Below are 22,103 nucleotides of genomic sequence, written 5' to 3' on the forward strand. Positions count from 1 at the left end.
CAATGCATTGTGTGTGTGTGCGTGTGTGTGTGTGTGTGTGTGTGTGTGCGTGCGTTTGTATGTATGTGTGTGGGGGGGTGTCCGTCCACCCCTGTTTGTTTACACATTGTGTGGCGTCTTTGTGCATCGATAATTGCGCAGAAGAAAAAAAATCTATCTTGCGCCACATCACGATAATATGCATCACAACTACAATCAAACTATAAAAGCACGAATTTAACAACACGGATGACAGAATTCCATTAAAAATCCTAAACGGCTTTCTTTTGTTGTTTGTGTGTGTTCGGTTCTCTCCTCTCCTCCGAGTCAGTGATCCCGTCCTGCTCCTTGCTCATGGGCTCCTGCCCTCCTCGCCACCATCCGCCGTTGCCAAGGTTTCCGTGTACGCGCTGCTCGCGCGGAGACGCGCGGCTGTCACAGTGTTGCCAGACATGGCGGCGGATCTACAACCCGAGTGGATTTCATGTCTCCCTGCTTCCTGGAGTTATGGGGTTTCTCGGGATGGACGCGTCTTCTTTTTAAAGTAATTATTCCTTTAGAGAGAAACGGTTCGAGGCATTTGGTGTCGCGCTGTGATTCGACTTAAACTCACCGTGTGTTCCGTTCCTTCTCTCAACAGCGAAGAAGCGAAGAGTACAACCTGGCTGCATCCAGTGAGCGGCGAGGCGGTCATCACTGGACACAGGAAAACTCCAGGTGAGGCCGACAACTTGCTGCTATGTCTGCCTACACGCGTGTATATGCTGCCGCGGTCTGACACCTCCACCTCCCCCGAGAGGCTGTGCCATTCACGGCGTGTGTGTGTGTGTGTGTGTGTGTGTGTGTGCGCGTGTGGGGGCTCCGCTGGTGAGCCCGGTCATGCCCACCTCTCTGCCCGCCCGCGCGGTGCCTCTGCCCGGCTTCACTCACCGGTGAGTGAGCGGACACGGAGCTACGGACGACGAGTTTAACCAACATGATGCAAACTGGAATGAAACGTGTACGGCGCTTTATTTATCACATACAAGCCGAGGAACGTCTCTCCGGCCGGCTAACGCAGCTCACTCTGCCCGCCTCACACCACTTGCAGGAGTGTGTGATGTGTGTGTGTGTGTGTGTGTGCGTGTTTCATTGGAGCCGTCGCCGTCGAACGTGTTAATGCTGATGTTTCCCCTCGTCCATACGTAGCAGCCAAGTGTCTGCAGAGAACACACACACACACACACACACACACACACACACACACACTGGGGAGGGAGCCATAGCCTTAGAGTTAATTAAACACACACACCATCTGTTTGTGTTTATGTGTTTGTGTCCACCCTCCTTCCACAGACCTACCGACAGGATGGGAAGAGGGATACACTTTCGAGGGTGCCCGGTGCTTCATCAAGTGAGTTTAATACACACACACGCATACACACACACACACACACACTTCAATAGCCTCCATGCAATGATCCAGCAATGTAAAACTCATTCAATCGCCTCACTGCTCCTTCGGGCCTGGTGTGTGTGTGTGTGTGTGTGTGTGTGTGTGTGTGTGTGTGTGTGTGTGTGTGTGACATGTTGCATAGGTGGTACACGATCACCTGGAACCTTTACTCCCTGTGTGCACACTGAGCACAAACGTTAATGATTGCAGGGACACGTTGTGCAAACAGACAGACAGACATGGACACAGTGTGGCTGCGTGCTGTCGTCTCACCTGCTGCTTTACTTTACTCACACTTATATTCTGTCTGGAGCAGAGAGGGAACAGCGTACCTTCTCCACACACACACACACACACACACGCACACACACACACACACACACACACAGGTACAGGAGTTTGTTTGATACTGCACTTGTCTTGAGTAGATCCTTGGGAGTGTTCCTGAGCTACAGTATCTATGCCGGCAGACAATATCACAGCATAACTTTATACTGTAACGCTCCCTCCATCAACTTTTGCGAGGGTAATATTCCCAGCGGGCTCGTTTGTTTGTGGTGGCTGTTTGGGTCAGAGCGAATGTGATGTCACCCCGTGTCTATTTATCAGACAAAGACTTTGGCAACTTGATTGTTTGCCCCCCTCCCTCCTCTCTCAGTTTGAAGACCCAATATTAACATGAGTTACGTCCGTAGGTGGCTCTGCTTCATCCTGAGCCGTATCTCACACTCTCTCCCTTTCCTGTTTTAGTAGCCTGATGCATGGGGCCCAGTCGGAAAGGATCACAAGCCCTGCCATGTAGACAGGAACTGATTGATCTCCTCCATGGCGGCATGTGATGCTTTACATCCGGGGGAAAGATGAGATGAGATGTTTTGTTATAGTGTCGTCAAACATGCGTGTATCTGTCAGAGTGCAGGCGTCTGTAAGGAGCCGAAGATGAAGTCACTGACAGCTAATCCATACTGTGACATCGCCGTTGTGACGCTGTGCTGGTTCTGATGACATCGTCGTCGTAATCAATTGTGGTTATCAATGTTGATGGCGTCGTTGTTGGTTAGACGGCGTTACCTTGGTAGCCTGGTAAGCAACTCACTTCTTTACCCGCGTGTTTGAACGTACGCTTGACTTTGTAATTCTGTGTTTTCTGGTTGAATAGTATAAAGGAAAGGGAGCTTTATGTTGTGCTTGGTGTGTGCGTCTGCCAGGTTTACCTAAGAACTTGGCGTGCAACTCTGGAAACGCAGTGACTTTCTGATGTTATGGCGTCTTCTCCCCACTGAACCGTCGCTCCTTCATTGACTTCCTCATGAATTTCCTCCAGCTTCCTGTAGCAGGCAGGCGGCCAGGCAGAAGTGAAAGGCAGTCATTTGATATTCTCCTCTTATATTACAAACTTCTCAGTTCAAAAACAAGACCACAGTCATTAAGTGATCACTTTGTTCCCTGCCACAGTTCAGTATCGTGGTTGTAATGTTCTCTATAAAACAAACCACAAACACAGCAACATTAAGACGTCTCGCCCCACAAATGAAGCGATTTGTATTTGTGCCCACTGAAGCTGTTTCTCTGTCATTAGCTTCACCTCCAGATGAATTTAAACTCCTGATAAATAAGTCACATAAAACCCCTCGTACATCCACACAGGCTGCAGTCCAACATGCACCTGTGTGTGTGTGTGTGTGTGTTTAGATCTCACTGAACAGTCAGCAGAGGTCACTGTATGTGAGCTTGAAGTTCAACCTGCCTCATACCTTACATGCTCCAGCTGTGTGTAGAATGGAGCAGGATAATAATACTGATTACTGCTGTTTACCTAAAGAAAGTATAACAAGAGCAGGACTAAGTAAAGAAAGGAAACGTTAACTGTCGACGCTCCAGAAGCTTGATTTGAATAAACAGTAAATAGTGAGAGAAGCCTCAAACACAAATGACTGTGATTACACAAAAAAAACAAGTCATTAATTAGCAGCCGGTTGCTTTTTTTGCCTTTTTGTGCGATTACTTCATTGTGCATCATCTCATGTGTACTTGACGAGCTGGTCTGAACGCTCAGCTGCAGTTTAGCTGTGTCTGAGCTGAACTTCTGAGCCGTCAGCTGAATAACACACTAAAATTAGCATGCAGCAGCATGTCAGACTCCTGAAGCCTCAGATATGAACTGAACCTGCTCAACCACAGCTTTGCAACTGGAGCTCGAACTCCCTAACCAATTAATGCTGGATAAGAGGTCGTATACCTCAGAGGGGTTGACAGTCTATAGTCACAGAACACACAGATAAAACAGGTCCGGAAATGAAAATGTCTTTAATGAAGGACTTAGAAGGAAACTGGCCTCAGCAGCTACAGTCTATAGCCCAGTGTGACTGTGTGTGTGTGTGTGTGTTTAGCAGTTACCTTTGCTGTCGACAGGTCTTTGTGATAACTGACTTGGACAGTACTTGGTACATTCTGAGGCTTTATGTGAGCCCGACAGTAAAACTCCTCTGTAAACGGTCCAAAGCCCCGGAGCCCTGATGAACGCTGCTGTACAGCTTACACTTCTGACTTCAGCATCAATTCCTTATTACAATCTAAATCTTTATCGCAAACACCAAAAAGTGCCAAATCCCTTATCTCATTTCCATTAAGGGTCTCCTCCGTTTCTGAATTCGTTCCTGCGACTCAGGGCTTTGTGCCGAGGCTGTAAAGCGATCGGGCTGTTCAGGGGAGGAGGGGGCGAGGGGGGGCTGTGACCATCAGGTTACACAGTGTGAGCGTCAATGAGCAGATTGTGCTGACGTCGCCCTGTGCTCGGCAGCGAGGAGGAGGAGGAGGAGGAGGACGGGCGGCCTGAAGGTTGTCGGTGTTGACAGTGTGGACCGGCCTCTAAATGTGATGATTTTATGAATGAGCGGCCGGTGCAGATATTTAACTGAATCACTGACGGCTGGGCTTTGAGTTTCTTGGGTCGTTTCCAGTTCCATCCTGTGACGACTTGGACGTTGTCCGTGTCAGCTGGTGGCTACTCGCTCTCCACTGCAGGGAGAGAATCAATCACGGGAGGATGTAAAACTATGAGCAGGTTAATGGGGAGGAGCTCAACGTGCTGACAAGACGAGACGAGACGCAGCCAGAGGGTCAAAGTGCTTCTGCCCCAACTTCAACTGTCATTCTTTCAACTCTACTTGATCTTTATTGGTCCAAAGTGCATCGCTAGCCATCACACACACACCACACACACACACACCTACAAACACTTCCTCTGTTGCTCATTGGGGAGAGCTCCGGGTCAATACAGCCCATTAGTCCTCACACACTCAGGCTTTTAAAGCTCTTTGTCCTGCTCTCACCAGACTGCTTGAACTTGAAAGTTGGTGATGAGTCTTAACAAAGAGTTGCAGAGAGAGCATGCAGCTATTCTACGGGTTTGGCCCCCCCGAAACAACACACACACACACACACACACACACACACACACACACACACACACACACGCACACACACACGCACACACACACACACACACACACCAGGATAGCAGATGCCTTCTCTTCCTTTGCACCCTTCCTACACCTTTACCAAAGCGTTACAAACTAAGATTTTGGGTGTTTTAGCATCCAGAATGTTGAGATTTAGTTCAATATTGACTTTATACATGCATGTTCTCTCTCTCTCAGCTCCGTTTCATTCCCCTTCCTGACATAAACAATGTTCTGCAGAGGTGCTTGCGTTTCTCCTGAAGGTTACGTCATTGTGCATTTTTTTTAATTAGATTTTGCTAAAATGTGTGTCGGCTGAACGCCAGTTAACCAGGGGCTTGTTTACCTGTAAAGTGAAGAACCTTTCAGAAGTGCGTATCATTATAAACGGATGAATGCACTCCAGCTGAGTGGAAACATGTGGTCCGTGGCTGTGAAGGACTCGACGTAGCCGAGGAGCAGCGACCCGTATTCATGAGTTTGTCTCTTACTCGCGGATGCACGACGTGTTTACAGCAATTATGGTCAATGAATAGACCGACGCAGATCTCCCGTCCGCTGGTGTCAGCAGTTATAAGAGTAGAAGAGGTGTTAACGTGTTGACCCCAGACCCCTGAACTAAAGCTGAATCTCTGTTTGTGTATTAATGATGCGTTTGATGACATCCGCTCCGCTCCGTGTCCTTTGAGTACGATCCACCGCACTCAACGCTTTAAAGTCCAACGTGAAATATAAATATTTGACTATGGCTTCTCTGTAACCGCTGCTCTCGCCGGCCTCGCCTTCGCCGGCTTCGTCTTCGCCGGCTTTGCCTTCCCTTCCGCCGCTGAATTATTCACGAGTCAGAACAGAGAGAAAGCGTGTCAATTGATATTTAGCCAATTATGACCAAAAAGTCTCAGCTGTGGATCTGTGTGTGTGTGTGTGTGTGTGTGTGTGTGTGTGTGTGTGTTGCCGCCTCGTGTTGTTTGAAGGCCCACACGCCAGCTGACTGCACATTGGGAAGGAGGCGGAGTAACCCTCCTACGTTCCTCTAATACGGGTCAATATTCAATCCTGTTAATTCACCCAACTCCACGTAATCAAATTTAGTCTTTTTCCAACTCGGCTGTTCTCCTTTGGTCGCACATAATTACAGCGTTGAGCTACAAAGAAGCGTTGCGTTTTCGCTGCGACTCGCATTTAGTAGAGAGTCTCTTAGCTTTGACTTGTGCTTCTCAGACCCCAGACTGAAATAATGATGCGTCTTCATTACACACACACACAAACACACACACACACACACACACACACACACACACACACACACACACACACACACACACACACACACACACACACACAGGTTACATGTGATTTCATTAAGTGGATTGATAGTGAGCGAACGCAGCGTGCTATAAAAGCTAAGGGCTAATGTTTATGTGTGTGTCTGAATGCATTTTGAATATTTTATATTCCCTGTCAGTATCCATGCTGCTGTTTGTGGTGTCGGCTCACATCTCATCTCCTCTCTCCTCTCATCTCCTCTCTCCTCTCCTCTTTTATGGTTTCATTTCTCCCCTCCTGCACTTGAATGTCAGAAGAAATGAGGCATGAGATTTTTTGGAGGGTTTTTGCTTTTTGATTTGTTTTCATTCTGGTGAGCGACGACACGACAGGTAAACAAAACAGAATCAAAAGTGCCAGGAGGGGTCAGCGGGGTCAACAAGTCTTAATAAGACCAAAGGACCTTGACCCAGGATTGATCCTCCATGCTGGTTGATGCCGGTCCTGACTCAATGTTTGCTTGTGTTCTATTCAAATCTCACACTGAGGATAAACACAGAATGACTCAATGTAAATATTCAGTCTCTCTGGTTAAACCAACCAAACTTACCCTGACCAACTTATTTCTTTGGGAGGTTGCCATGGTGAAAGACACATATGGAATATTTTTTGTTGTATTAAGAAAGAATTCAAAGCTCTAGCTGTGTTTTTACAAAGCCAGAGTCTGCTAGACAATGATTCCCCTCATGTACGCTTGCTAACATTAGCAATTTGCACACGGGAGGACAATGCCTCATTCAAACTGCAGAGGCCCTGGTGTTTACTCACGTCCCGAGCCTGGTAGGGGTGGGAGGGAGGGGGAGGAGGGAAGGGGGGGTTAGACTGTGGTGTCTGAGGCTGCTGACTCACTAACTCGCCGCTCGCTACTCCGGCAACATCGCTCTGTGTTGTTATGTGATTTAAGAGCGAAATGTCGTGGATCCAATCTGCTGTACATCATCCCCGTCTCCGCACTCTCTGTGAGTCTGTGTGTGTGTCGGCGTGGATACCTACAACAACAACAACAATAACAGCATCTCAGGGCCGCACTGGAAAGGAATGTCAGCGTGTTGTTTGCTGCTCCTCGGCTGCTGTACATGCATCTATACTATAATGTGCTGCACATGCTCAACCATCCTCAGGTGTCAGTGTTTGGCTCTCAGGTGCTGATTGTGACAGTATGGTGACAATCCTGATCAGACCAAGCTATCCCACACTGTTGTTAATCCTCAACCGCCTGTCTGAGCAAAAGCTTAATCCTCGACTAATTGCCTTTTATCATTTGGCACTGATTTGTTTCCTGTGTGTGTTTGTGTTCACTGAGCTGCCGGGGTCGAGGTCATAGTGGCGTCGCCTTCCAGTCGAGCATACTGACTCGGGAAAAGGAGACTGAAAGAGCCGATGCATCTCTGAGTGGATGAGATGAGAGACAGCAGCCCCACAGTCGTCCACTCGCCACCTGATTGAGCCGTTGACTGCTTTTATTGTGGTAGATACATACAGGTAGAGCAGCCTTCCTTTACTTCCTTCCTTACAGAGGTGAGGTTAGCGCTCTGCGTGATGCTCCGGCCACGCTTGTGAGTAATGTAATAGCCGGACGGTATAAAGTGCGTAGCCACAAAGATCTTGTTAGAGACTCTGCTGGCCACGTGCCAAACCCACAGCACCTCATTAAGGTAAACGCCACCTTTTAGCGTTTTATTACGCAAAAACCGCTGGAGCCGCCCGCCCGCCCTCACGCCGCAGACAGGAAAGGAAAGTCAGGCACTGGATATTAGAACCCTGCCAGGTTGTAATCTGACAGAATCACACGACACGTTCTCGCTCACATTAGGGCTGTTTGAGTGCCGTCCATCAGATCCTGTCGCCATGGCAGTGCTACAGTCTGCTGTCTGCTGTGGAGTCTGATGGTTGACTGCTAGAGGAGGCGATCTCCTTGAGTAATTATTCAGTTGTAAAGCTTCTTATTTGCGCGGCGTGTTTGATTCATCATTGAGTAATCCCTCTCATAATCTGCACTGTGCCGGGGTTGAATCTCGGCCACTGTTTCTCGCCTGCGTTCACGTGAAAAGCAGCGTCTGGACCCCAGGGGAGAGCGGAGCGGCACGCGGTTGAACTGTTCGCCTGCAGCCCCCAACAAAGTGCCAACGCAGCAACACGAGTCATCAGTTAATGGCCGCTGGGTTTAGACACGGCCCTGTTTCTGCGGTGATGGATTTGAGGAGGAAGAGTTCGACTCCATCTTCTTCTTGCTGAGCTTCATGTTGCTCGCGTCACATAGACGGGTTCCTCTCATTGGTGTGTGTGTCAGAGTTGAACGTGGTTGAACAGATCAGAAAGCGTCAGGCCGGGTTGGAGCCTACCATGACACCTCTCGCTCTCTCTTTCTCTCTCCCTCTCTCTTACCCTAGTGGGCTCCTCTTCCTTCACCCAGGAGGTGAAAGCAAAACTTGGGTTTCCACGGCGATCGCACCTTCGTGAAGTGGGTCTGGCTGAAAAAATGCATTGTGCTGTAATCTTGCCTGCTCACGCTGTTCCAGGGGATTGAGTAAAGGTGGGGGGCTGGTAGGGGGGCTGGTAGGGGTGTGTGTGTGTGTGTGGAGGGCTGGTTGGTTGATGCGCCGGTTGCTGCCAAGTTCTCAATGTAGCAGTAGAAGGATTAATATTACACCCCTGTGCTCCTGTGGCGGTTGCTCTTTACCTCCCTTCTCTTTCCTGGCAACCATGTGGACTCCACTGTAGGCTTCTGCATGTCACACAGTTCTGTCTCTGGCACACACACACACACACACACACACACACACACACACACACACACACACACACACACACACACACACACACACACACACACACACACTCACACACACAGACACACACACACGCCTCTTTTCTAAGCTGGACAGTCCAAAGTTTTCTGAGAGCAAAATGATTTGAAAGAACGTTTTGTGGAACAATCATTGATCAGTCGGTCAGACAAACAAGTCGTCTTCTCGCCACCGCTTAGCGTCTCCTCAGCTAGACGAGGGCTCTACAGTCGTTTACTTCAAACCGCTCCAGGACAGTTCCAGACTTATTACCTGCAGCTATCAGACGCAGGGGAGCAGAGGCGGCTCGCGCGACGCCACAACACACCTTTACAGTCCCTGCTTCACTTGGCTTGACGAGGCTCTAGGCACTCGTTCTGGCTGGAGGTGGAGTGATGTTGGAGACGGTGGCAGCGACAGGATAATAACCTGCATTTATATCTGGACTGTGGGCTGTAGTGTGTGTGCCTCTGCTCTGCTGAGAGAGAGAGAGAGAGAGAGCTCTCCCACGCTCCGTCCTCAGATCTGGCTGTGCTTGCCTAAACAAATATTTGAAGTCGGTGCCAAGTCCTGTCACTGAATAGCGTTATACATCTGCCGTGATTGATATTGTACCCATTGTACGTTCTAGCCTCTGCCTCCCTCCCTCTCCTGAGCTTAATGGCATCGCCCGAGCGACGTGAGGAAGAATGCAGCCTTGCCCCTGTGGAGGTTAGGACTCGAGGAAAAACCTGAAAATGGTGGTGACTCGCAGCAAACATGAAACCCTGGAGAGAACAAACGCTACAAACGGCTGAATAGAGGTCGACACAGCAGAGAGCCATTCCTCAACAACCCCTCATGTCTGGAAGTTTATTGAGGACAGGGATGGACACACTTTAGTCCTTCTCACCCTCTCTGTCAGATCCGGCTCGTCGGAGCATATTTGTCAAGGGTTTACAATCAAAAGAAATCAATCACCTCCTCCCTTCACGGTGCCTATCAGCCGGGCTCAGCCTGCGTTCAGCGTCAGGTAGAGACGGCCTGAGTGACTGTGAGTGATGAGGCCGGCGTGGGGGCAAAGCCGACAGGGGCTCGCCCGCCGTCGTAATGGCTGCACGTCTCAGCCATCCGTCTGCTTTAAGTCGGCCATGTCGGGGGGAAGCTTTGCTATGTGTTTCCGCCGCAGTGGCGTGGACGAGGAAAGCCGCAGAAACCCAGGAAGTCTGGTTTAATTATGACTGCGTAGGGATAAATGCAGCATTGCCACCCCTGTGCTGGTATTCACAGACTGATGCGAGCAGCCATTCCTCCTCCTCCTCCTCCTCCTCCTCTTCCTCTCCGGGTGACAGGGAGTCCACTGATTCCTCTCTGTTAGACCTCTGCTGGCGGTTCTGATAAATACACCCTTTAACTTTGTGACATTTTGATTACTGTGTTTCTGCCATCACCTCTGTGTCAGGTGACAGCTTTTATTACTGCCTATCACTGGACTGACGCCGGTTGCGGTTGTGTGTGTGTGTGTGTGTGTGTGTGTGTGTATTGTGGGTGGGTGGTTTGCATATGTCTGCAACATGCATGGCTGTGTTCCAACACTTTTATCCAGGGATCTGTTTGCGATGATGTGGACTTAATTTTTGAAACAATTCCTCTTTGCATGGTTATTTTTGACATTTTTCTTGAACTTTGGGAAGCTCAGGCATCACATCTCCTTCAGGATTCAGGCCTGCAGTCCTGAACGCTCCCAACACCAGCAGGTAAATAAATACAAAACACCCATTTAAAGCATTTATAGCAAGTAAAAGCAACCCTGAGCTGAGAGCCTTTGATTAGAGAGGAACACTAAGGTGCTGAGCGGAGCACCTCACAGATTGAACGGAGCATTTTGTTGCGCAATAAAATCCCAATAAAGCAGGAATTGCACACATCCACAGTGATACCGCTGCAGGACGACACATCTGGCAGCAGCAGCAGCAGCCGTGGTTGTCGTGGATATGCGATACTTGATGATGTGGCGGCCAAAGCGGAGCACACACACTTCATTGATTAGATTTAAAATGATACACACACACATCTCTGAGTGGTTGACAGTTTCATTAAATACGTCCAGCTTTGATGTTGGCAGGGTTTGAGTCCGAGGCTGAGGCGTCTTTACAAATGGAACTTCTTCTGGCGGCACAGATCTGTTTGTCTGTTATAAATATGTGTTGGCAAAGTCGCAGCCGAGTCTGAATCTCTGAATTAAACCCTCTGACTAATTCTTGAATATGTCATATTTAAGATGAGATGAAAGCTTTAACGACATGCTGCTGCTGCCCGATAGCTGAGTCTAAGTGGAGAAGACACGCATGATTTAATGATCTGAGCATCAAACTAATAAGGTTCTGGAAGGTTTAAGTGCAGTGATTACAGGTCGGGACTCTGATCCAGATGATGTCAGATCCCTTCTGCACGTTGACGTTACGCTCAGGTCTCGCAGCGGCGTGATGTCTGCATGTTGTTGCCGTAGGAACCTCACACCGCCGGCGTCTCTCTGTCACATCCCCCCTGACTTACTGGACTCTCCCAAATTTGTTCTCATTGTTTATTTATGAAGGGGAGAACGGTATTAGTCTTTGGTGGTGACAGTGTGAGTGTGTACACAATAGAGCTCGCTCTCTGCCAAGGACACGAGCTGGCTCCCTGCCAAGCTTGAAATTGGCTTTATACCCCCACCTTCAGTCAAAATGACAGCGTTCCCTAAAACTCTCACAGCTCTCAAAAATGTATTAATTTCTCCTGGAAGCACAGCGGCGGCGGCAGCGGGGGGCGGGGCTAGGGAGGAAGGAGCTGTGATGAATGTGGATTTTGCTCTTTTTCTCTTTTACCTTCTGCACCATCTTCACCCAGAGCACAACTCCAGCCGTCTGAATGTGTTAGCGGTTTCCTCAGTGTAGCAATTAGCCCAGATTCTCTCCCACAAAAGCAGATGTCTCCTTTACAGCGCTACCAAAACTTCTGCTATCTCCCCCGGTGTCACATCAGGTTAAACTCTGTCTCGTCTTAAGAGTGTGTTTGAGTTAACGAGCTGATTTTGCACCCTGGTATCATTCCTTTACATTTTTCTTTGCACGTGTTTTAAGGCGATGCACGACTAGCAAACGGGCCTCAAACGCGCCTCGTTGTCGCCGCAGACTCCCCGTTTCATGTTGTGTCACACGGCGCGGTGATTATACCGGACCGGTGGGTTGTTGGTGAGGTTCCAGTGGTGTGTGTGCTGTAATGAGGTACTAATGAACTCCTGTGCAGCTCTCTCTGCAGGGAGAGAGAGGACGTGTGAATGAGACTGTTTATCCTCCTGCTGCTGAAGCACAAACTCAGCCCGGATATTAGAAAGTGATACTTTGCTGCGGAAACAAAATCTCAACGTTGTGATGCGGTGCTTAAAGTCAGATTGAGTTTGGAACAATGGGATTGGTATTGAAAGGTTTTGTAGAGGAGCAAAGGAATGATATTGAATGATACCCGTGCCCTGTTTGCACTAATTGGACATTTGTCATTAATGTCAGTGTTCCGGCCTTTTATTCGTAACCTGAAGGGCTTTGAACCTCACACACGCTTCTGTCTTCCGTATAAAGACGTCCGCAGCAGCCCTGAAGGGAAACGCAGCTTTCCACAATGGCTTTACTTCCACCCTGGATACACACACTGAGGCTCTGTGGCCTGAGGTGACATTACAGATAATAGGCAACGCTCGGTGTCATTAGAGTGTTTACATCGGGGAGGGAGAGGATGTGTGTGTGTGACTGTGTGTGAGTGAGTGTGTATTGCTGGCTTAGTCCACGTTGGCGTGGGTAAATGCCTCAGGAACTCAGCGAACAGACGTGAGTCAGAGTAATAAATGGACAGCAGACGTTGACTCACAAGTTTGACAACAACTCAGGCTGCAGTTTGCTCTCTGTAGGAGCCTGTGTGTGTGTGTGTTTGTGTGTGTGAGTGTGGGAAACGTCTGGGCCAAGAGTTTGAAATCAGCGAACATTATTTATTCCCCTCCTGTCTCATACCTGATAGCTGGGCATTCTCAATCTTCTCCTTTTGTAGAGATTGTATAGAATTAAACGCCGCCATCTTCTGTGCATTGTTGCCGTAGCAGCAGGAGGAAAGTGGAGTGTTGCGTGATGAGCACATGAGATGAAGCAGAGGACGGTGCACTGAAGTAGATACAAATGACCTTTTCTCTTTTTTTTCTCCTCACCATCTCACAGTTCACTGAAATCGCCACCTTGTCTTTCATCGCGGGGTCGAGTTCCCTTTTGTCTGCTTTCCTCCGTCGTGCTCTTAAATGGCTTTTCTTCCATAATAGTTTCTTCTCTTTGGCTGAATCCCTCCTCCTGCCCCTCCGGTGGATCTTAAATGCCATCACCTCGTACATTAGCTTCCGCTGAAAGGAAAGTGTCAAATCAATCCATGTTAGTCTGAGACGAGAGAACGTCTTTCCTCTGCGTCCCACTTTGTTCAAGGACGGCTCTCCTCTGCTCAATGGAACCGTTCAGACAGATGTCAGGGCGTCTCTCTATTACCTGCATATAGCTTAAGAACATATGTCCTAACTATCTCAGCATTGTAGTTAACCCTTATCAATCTGCAGACACCACCATTGCTGACTAATAATGTCCTTCGACCTTTTCCTTCCTTCCTTCCTTCCTGGCTGAGTTCTATTCTTCTACACACTAAGCAGATGATCGTCTTTGAGGTACTTTGAATACTAACACTTTGGTTTGGCTGCAGTAATATGGGTGTGTGTGTTGTGTGTGATTAGTTGGAGAGCTTAAGAAAGAGCTTATATCATATCAAAGCTCTCCATGCTCATCTGCAGTCCAAACCAGATCCATGATCAACCAGGATAGAGACTTGTGGACCCCGACGGGAGCAGACGAAAAGGTTGTGGTCCTGAAGGCGCATGCGTTGATATAATGACAGTGCTGCCTGTGTGTGTGTGTGTGTGTGTGTGTGTGTGTGTGTGTGTGTGTGTGTGTGTGTGTGTGTGTGTCAGACACGGATGCATGCACAAACTGAGATGAAAGGTATTTTTTTTTACCTGAATTATGAATAATATAAACATTTCTGATTGTATTGAAGTTATTTTCCAAATTGAAGTGAGGCTGTGCTTTCATCCTCCTCTGATTGTTTTCACGTCTTTGATCTAGATAGACACGGATTCTCATATGGAGGCTGAATGTGGGAGTTTATAAATAAGGCTATATATATTTTTGTTATCTTATCAAACACTAGGACTCTATATTTTGGAGTTACTTTGATGCTTTGGTTAAGAACAGAGGCCCCACAGTAAATCATTATGTATGCATGTGTAGTGTGGGATAGAGGATAGAGGTTGAAGTTAATTAATTCATAGAAATGACCAGTATTGTCACTTTATCTTGTCCAAAATCCCTGTTGAATGGCCTCATTTCATATTATTATCTGGGTTAAGGCGTTTTAATAGAGGCTAAACACTGTTAGATTAGTTAGTTTATGTGAGAAGAGTCTCTTATGTTTGGGTTTTAGGACGTGTTTGCTCGTGTCTCTCTCTTAGGCCTCAGTTTATTTTATGCAGTCAAGCAGCTGCACGTAGAATCCCGCTCCTCTTTCTTCTGTAACTATGCACAGATTTACTGGGATCATCCCGGGCTTCTGTGATGTGGGCTTCATTGTTTACTTCTGCATTCCCGCGCTCATCTTCAGAAAGCTCCTCTCTGTTGCCTCAGTACGTCTCTCAGACCGTAGGAGGAGCTGACTGTGAGAAATATGCGTGGAGGTTCAGACCAGATGACAAACGCAGCCAGTGCTGTTTGGGATGCTCTTGCCAGATGCAGTCACTACTTGTCGCCAGCAGAGGGCGGCAAAGCAGCGTCACATGTTCCACGAGTAACGCCACAATGTTTCAATCCCTACAACTGCAGAGTTTGCGTGTGCTTTATTAGGCACTTTGTCTTTCATTGAGTCACAATTAGAAAATAGGTAATTTGATCAAGTTTTTCTTTTGCATTCTTGTTGTTCTTTGGTGTTAAATCAAAACGGTATACAAGTGTGTTTTGTTTTTTCGGCCCAGCAATTTGATTCATATTGCCTGGAATTCTTAAAGTTATTGCAAACAAACTATATTTTAGAAGCCTTAGACCCAGAAGCTCAGGATTCCACTTTGGGGATTCAGAGGCGTTTTCAGCCCAGATGAGAAAGTTATCATTTGAAACTGCCTTCCCCCCAAAATTGCATTGAGGCACTTTCCAGCTGCTCTCTCACAAATCTTCGCTGGATTTCTGGGGAATATAAATGCAATTGCAGCGGTTTGTTGAATTTGCCATTGACCTGTAAAGGTTTTGTGGCTGCCTGGTGTAGAGTCATTATTTATGCCTTTAGGGGGCAGTGTTGGATTATGGCCTTAATATCTAGCATCGCTGCAAACCTTGTTATTATAGCAAACTCTAAAAACGCTGTTTCAGTGCCTGTGCAAATTAACTTTTAACATATGCTTGCCTGTCTGTGTCAGTTAGTGTGTCAGAGAGAGAAAGAGCGAGTGAGAGAGAGAAAGAGGTGGAGAGAGCTGTTGTGTTGTTGTACGGCTTTGCCAACAGCACTTTCTGCTTTCCGTCTTGTTTTTCTCTTCCTCCTCAACTCCGTCCTGTTGTTGCATCATCGATCCAGGAACGTGGCACTTAAGTGCATATTTTATTTACAAAAGGAAAAAGCTTTTCCTTCGCCAGGAGTAGGAGGACGGCCGTGTTCGTCGTCTTAACCTTGGGACGTTTGGAGCAGACTTGTGTGTCCAAACAAGGGACGTTTCCTGCCGCTGTCACAAGTCGCTGACACACACCTACTTTTTGCACCAGGCTGATCATTATCAACAAGAAGCAGCTGTTTGTCGTCGTTGTTCTAGACACCCAGTTGCATTTTATTGGGGTGTTTGTGTGAAGATCCTGCTTTACTCCCTGCCTCTCCTCTCTGGGTGTGTGTGTGTGTTTTGAAGTCCTCCCCTCCTCTCGCTGTGTGGTTCAGTGCATGTCAGGATGTTCAACTCCCGCCTCTGTGACCCCTGGAAATGTTCTCCTCCCTGACACATGCAGCTGTGGGTCAGGGGGATGGAACCACGGCAAAGCTGCAGCTCGTCAAATTCAAAGATTCTCCCGAAGCTCTTTGTTATGACACAATGTCATCCCTTCAGCAGTTATCATGAGCGAGTGGGATTGGACTGCGTGTGGGCGTGATGAGCTGTAGAGGAGCTGTGTGAGCGCGGGTCAGAGGAGCTTGTTATTCCTTCCCTCTGAGGATTTAAGCAATGCAGCCACACCTACAGAGAGCAGCAGCAGCAGGTGAACACTCCCTGAAACACTGACACACAATCACTTCCATCCCTGCTGACCAGGCGTCTTTAGAACAAAGGCAATTGTGCAGAAACAGCGTTCCCAACACATTTCTGGAGACGCATTCTGTCAATACTGATAGAACATACCACGATGTAACACAAAGCCAGGCTCTCATTACCTCCAATCAGCCATGAAGATGTCTGCCCGTCTCTCAGAGCTGTCCTCATTGCGTCCGCCGCTCTGGCCTCTTTACTCGCCCGGCTGCTGTTAGAGTCGGAGCGGCATCGATCGCCCCGGTTACAGATATGGATTAACAGGAAGCTGTGGGGGTTCAGGCATGCACGCCGCGATCTGAGTGATTGTGATGACTTTGCTAGTTATGAGTGTAACCCGTTTAAATTGTAGAATCCCTCTCTTGATCCTGTATTGAGTTCTCCCGTCAGCAGATACAGACAAATGTGTGTGACGCCAACATGGCCACTGTCTCTACACACTAGCAACCTCAGACGTCTGTACACACACGTGCTTAAGGTGGAACGGAGCGGTAGAGTCGACGTGTTAACTTTACCATTAAGCAATGAGTCGTTGCGGTGACGTCTGATTCGAAGGTATTGCCTCTCCCAAAGCTTCTATCGCCGTGTCGACACTTTCCTTTGACTCACTGGAGGTTACCTAACACAGATGATGCAACAAACAAAGGCTGGGTTATGTTCCTGCGACGATTCCCCCAGGCTGTCTTAAATATGATGAAGAGGTAACGCTCAGTACCTCTGATGATTCCCTGACAAACTGCAGGCAGTATCTGGAATCTATTCCACCCAGGAGTGTGTGTGTTTAGTCATCAGCTTGTTTGCTTCCCCCCCAAGGCTGAAGACGTTAGAGTTTGTCGAGTCACAGCACATGATGTCTGTTTTCAGCTCTCGGTGAACTCAGACCTGGAAAAACATTGCACGCATAATAAGTCACTTCACATGCAAATGAGACTTCTCTGAGGATATTGCTTTGCAGTTATGGCAGAGGCTCTGTCTTTCAGGTGTAAACACACACACACACACACACACACACATTGTATCCATCAAACTGACACCACACACACTTCCTTGGCCTCTTTTCTCCTCTCTGTTTGGGTCTGTCAGTCTCACGGATGATGACCCAGTTCTGCAGGTCGTCATGTCTGTCACCAGTTAGTCCAGTGTCTCTGCCGCCGCCGCCGCCGCCGCCGCCGCCATGACGTCTCTGCTCACCCTAGTTAGCATCTTTGCCTGGGGCCTGGGGAGGAAATGGAGCTTAACAGACTTATTACAGTGTCAAGTTCTCGCCTTCTTTCTCTGTCCAAAAGGTTTGGAATGTGAGCGTTTGTTTATCCTTCAACGGGAGGCGTGGTTGTTTCCTTATACACACACACACACACAAGTCTGGTGGCGGGTCAGTGTCCCTCATCACCTGCTGCAGCGTGGCCTCACTTTGCACTCTGCTGTGATATTGAGGCTGCGCGCTTCTGTCTGTCACACACTGCCTGCCTGCCTGACAGAGACAGAGATACAAACACACACACACACACACACACACACACAAACACACATACACACATACACACACCACCAAGAAATGTGCCATGACATTATTGGTTTTATCAGAACTAGGCCACAGCAGGAGCCCGGTCCCTCTGGCTGCCCTACTGAGCTGCTCGCCACTGCTGACGGCAATGAGAGAGAGAGAGAGAGAGAGAGAGAGAGAGTGCCAAGCTTCATACCACCACCTCTCTCTCTCTCTCTCTCTCTCTCTCTCTCTCTCTGTCTCTCGCTCTCTCCCTCTCTCTCTCTCTCTCTCTCTCTCTCTCTCACTAGGTCTTGCATGCTTTCTCTCTCTCTCTCTCTCTCTCTCTCTCTCTCTCTCTCTCTCTCTCACTCTCGGTCTTGCATGCTTTCTCTCTCTCTCTCTCTCTCTCGCTCTCTCTCACTCTCGGTCTTGCATGCTTTCTCTCTCTCTCTCTTTCTCTCTCTCTCTCTCTCTCTCTCGCTCTCGGTCTTGCACGCTTTCTCTCTCTCTCTCTTTCTCTCTCTCTCTCTCTCTCTCTCTCTCTCTCTCTCTCTCTCTCCGGAAGATACCTTACAAGGGAAATCAGTGCACGGTGTGTGTGTGTGTGTGTGTGTGTGTGTGTGTGTGTGTGTGAAGTTTGAATGGATCTATAACTGTTATTAACTTGAAAGTAAGCTTTGGCTCTCAGTGCTGTAGAGAGCAGCAGCAGCAGCAGCAGCAGCAGTTTGTGCGCACTGTGAAAACAAAATGCTGATCCTCCCTGAAAAAAACAAAACAAAAGTAATCTCAGGAGGGAACTGGGCTGATAAAATGTGTGTATGACTTTTATGATGTTAGTGGCTGTGCTGTGCTTCTCCCTGTTGACATGGCAGATGTTGCTGTTATTGGCCAAATCAAATCAGGCCCGCAGCTACCTTCTCCTCTCTCCACACACACACTCATTACACCTTCAGAGGAGAGGCGATTATTCATGGAGCGCGTCGTGAAGTCTTTGCATCATGACTGCACCGTGCAAAACTCAATCTTGACTCACATCTGTGTGTGTTATGTGAAAGTGTGTGTCTGAAACAAAACTACTGTCGAGCTGTTTTGAGGTAAATCATCAGACGAGCTGCAGGACGGAGGGATGAAGGGACTTTGTGGACACATTTAGTGGGCGAGTCTGTGGAAGAGAGCAAACACATTCACACACAGCTCAGAGCCACATCCTGACCGATCACATGACATAACCACAGCCTCAACCCCCCCTTAAGTCCATGTCCTTCCCAAAGGCTTTTACAGTGTGTTAACCTTGAGCAGTACTAAAAATAAATTATTCATAGTCAAGTAATCACTGTGTCATTGTTTGCCGTGGCGCTGTAAACAAAGTGCAGACTGCTGATCAGAGAGGTAAACCATTACCGCCCATTTCTCCCTAAGAGGAGGGAGCCTGGACTCTTCTGCTGATACACTGAATCTAACAGAGGTACAGATCCAAGTCCAGCTTGGTCAGCAGACCGTTTGCTGGGCGAGGGCGAGGGCGAGGGCTCACTCCATGCTAGAATGCATCATTTAGGTGTTAAGACTTGCAAACATTGGAATTTAAGTCCTGTCAGTGCTGCCAAGACTCACAAAGCAGCCGAGGCAGTGGAGTGAGTCGGTCTGACCCCTGTGCTGACCCCTCTGTGAGGTCACTCTCCAGGCCCTTTGTGCTCCAGAGACACTGTGAGTTCACCTCAGCTCCCCCCCTCCTCCCTCAGCTTCACTTTACTGCTTTGCTTTTATCACCGGTGTGACTTTAAAGTCTTGATCGTCTCCATTAAATGCCCTTATCTGTGCCAATTAGCATAGCCGCTCCTAGCGTTGGAAAAAAATCCTAAACACAGCCCGGATCGATTCTCAGCACATCACCGGTGAAGCGTGCTTGTAATTATGCTCAGTGAGTTGTGCGCTCCAACTTCCTGGCAGCCCGGGGGGGATTTTGGATTTAACTTCTGTATCGATCCAGTTTGTTCTCCTCAGCAGCAGAATGCGCTCTGGGCTTTTGATGGTTTGCCAATTAGTCTTTACTGTAGATACTGTAAACATTACCTGAGTCTGTCCCCCCAAAATGTTCCTCTGGGGACAACGACGTCTTGTTGTTGCTTAACCACATCGGCTGTAGGTCAGCGGTTCTCAAACTGTGTGACACTGATGGTTTCTGAAGTGACGGCGGTGATATTGAGGCAGATTATTATCAATAAAATGGATTTAATTAGGAGATTTAGTGAAGTAAATTAAGTTTTTGTGGTCCATTGTTCAGTATTATATTCTTATTATCTTCAGCCGCTCGTTTCTCTCTGCTTTTATTCAAACATTCATTGGGTTATTGTAGTAGTTTGCAGAGATCTCTTTTTTTTATTCACTACCAAATGCGAGTGCTTGAATATTCTGAATAAATGCATGCAAATAAAACATTTTTGCACTGCGATAACTCAAATCCCCTCCGTCTCCCTCACACACACACGAGAACGCTCCACTGAGTTTCCCCTGTCCTCTATTATTCTCAGGCGATCTGCTCAGATAGCGTCCAGACCTTTTACTGCTTCACAAGAAACTGTAAGAAATCCTTTAAATACTTTATCTTTTGCCCGTCACAATCCAAGTAATCATACAACGTAGTTTGAATCCACCTGATCCAGTCGGGGTTAATCATCATATTAATCTGTGGCGTCAGTTTGCGTGACCTCCACTTAAAGACGGCGTGACGCTTCTATCTCTGATGTGACTGGAGCGACCGTTTCACATTCTCAGCATGGTGCCTGTGTGTGTGTGTGTGTGGCCACTCAGGAATCTGTTGTTGTTTTCTGCTCCATTTGACACACATAGTTAATTACGCAAGAAAGAGACACACCCACACACCCACACACACACACACACACACACACGCAGGCAGGCGTTCATGCTAAGAGGTTGGCCATCTCCTCCGCCCATCTTCTCACCGGCTCCCCGAAGACACGGTGGTAATGGAACCATTTATGCATGCAGCACTCTTTTGGCAGCGCTCCAACGGAACACACCCCCTGCTGTGTGCACTGGCATACACTCCGATTTACTGTTTTCCCCCTCCATGCTACAGCAGAAACATACCTGCACTTGTTTAGCATAATGGGAGATAACAACCTATGCCTGTGTGACAGTGGGGAGAGCGTGGGATGCTAGGTGGAACAGGAACAGGAAGGGCCGGAGAGGAGAGGAGAGGAGAGGAGAGGAGAGGAAAGGAGAGTGAGTGGGCACGCAAAGCAGAATCCTGTGAGAGTGGTGGGAGATGTGAACGTTTAGTAATATCCTCTCTCTCTCTCCTCTCCCATCTCTCTCTCTCTCTGACTCTGCGGGGGAAGTTAATGAGTGTTAAGGCTGCTCCTCTGCATCTGTCAGCTGAGAACTGGATGAAACCTCTAATTCAAGACGTAGCTGGAGAGCAATACTGCGCTGCTCATTGGTAATTGGTTTAATTTATGGGAGACTTTGTTATTTAGCTTTTCAGGGGGGGGGGGTCAGTATTATTAGAGCTCTACATGGACGCACCCAGGGCTATTTTTTGCCCTTGACAATGGACAATTGTTGGTGTGTTGGTGTGTATTTGAATGAGATGTCCTGCAGCTCTTTGTGTTTCCACGCAGGCTTATCCCCGTGAAGTGTCGCACAAAGATCTCAAACAGAGGCAATTTTGTGGAAACGCATTAGCACACACACCTCTTAATATCATGATATCATTATAATAACCGCTCCATTTTCTCCCAACGAGGGTAAACAAACTAACAGAGACATCTATAACAGTGGAACGCAGTTGAACAGTTCACAAACGTAGGATTCATCAGAGTTGCTGTGTCGGTTGCATTATTTAGTATGTGTGACTGTTTACCCACTCTAGCTACCTTTACACAGTGTGCTTTGATTCTTCACAAGGCTTTCTGGGCTTTAAAGCAGTCTGGGATTCTTGGAATGCTGCGGAAATGTCAACATTTCTTAGTTTACCCTCCCTGTTACCCTTGATCATAAAGCCTAATGGTGTGTAGCCCTAAAAATGTGCAGTAGTTTGATGGGAGGGCGAGATGAAAGAAGAGTTTGTATGACCTTGGTGTGGCGAGCCCCACCAGAAATCCTCCCGTTTGAAGACATTCTTGGAACGGTAAGTCAGGACTCCCACTCCCACAGAGAGTCTGATGTCCTGGTGTAAGGGCGAGTTTGGACTGTGATCAGGCTAAGCAACCCTGTAAACACAACACGGCGTCTCTCT

At 48.0% G+C, this 22,103-nt stretch overlaps 1 protein-coding gene across 2 annotated transcripts in view; it reads left to right on the plus strand.

The window, feature by feature from the left end:
* Positions 1-394: 394 nt before the first annotated feature.
* LOC143016343 (pleckstrin homology domain-containing family A member 5-like) overlaps positions 395-22,103 on the plus strand; it is a 65,525-nt gene continuing 43,816 nt past the window's right edge. Inside the window, exons 1-3 of one of the 2 annotated variants that reach the window (XM_076170629.1) lie at positions 395-523; positions 620-696; positions 1,315-1,372. In XM_076170629.1, the coding sequence (XP_076026744.1) occupies positions 432-523; positions 620-696; positions 1,315-1,372 (227 nt within the window). In that variant the 5' untranslated portion in view covers positions 395-431. The remainder of the gene's footprint in view (positions 524-619; positions 697-1,314; positions 1,373-22,103) is intronic. The other variant, XM_076170638.1, reaches the window with a different exon arrangement.

The sequence above is a fragment of the Genypterus blacodes genome, unplaced genomic scaffold (assembly GCF_046128005.1).
Source record: "Genypterus blacodes isolate CSIRO-AG114 ecotype Tasmania unplaced genomic scaffold, CSIRO-AGI_Gbla_v1 ptg000015l_1, whole genome shotgun sequence".
In the NCBI taxonomy this organism is placed as follows: Eukaryota; Metazoa; Chordata; class Actinopteri; order Ophidiiformes; family Ophidiidae; genus Genypterus; species Genypterus blacodes.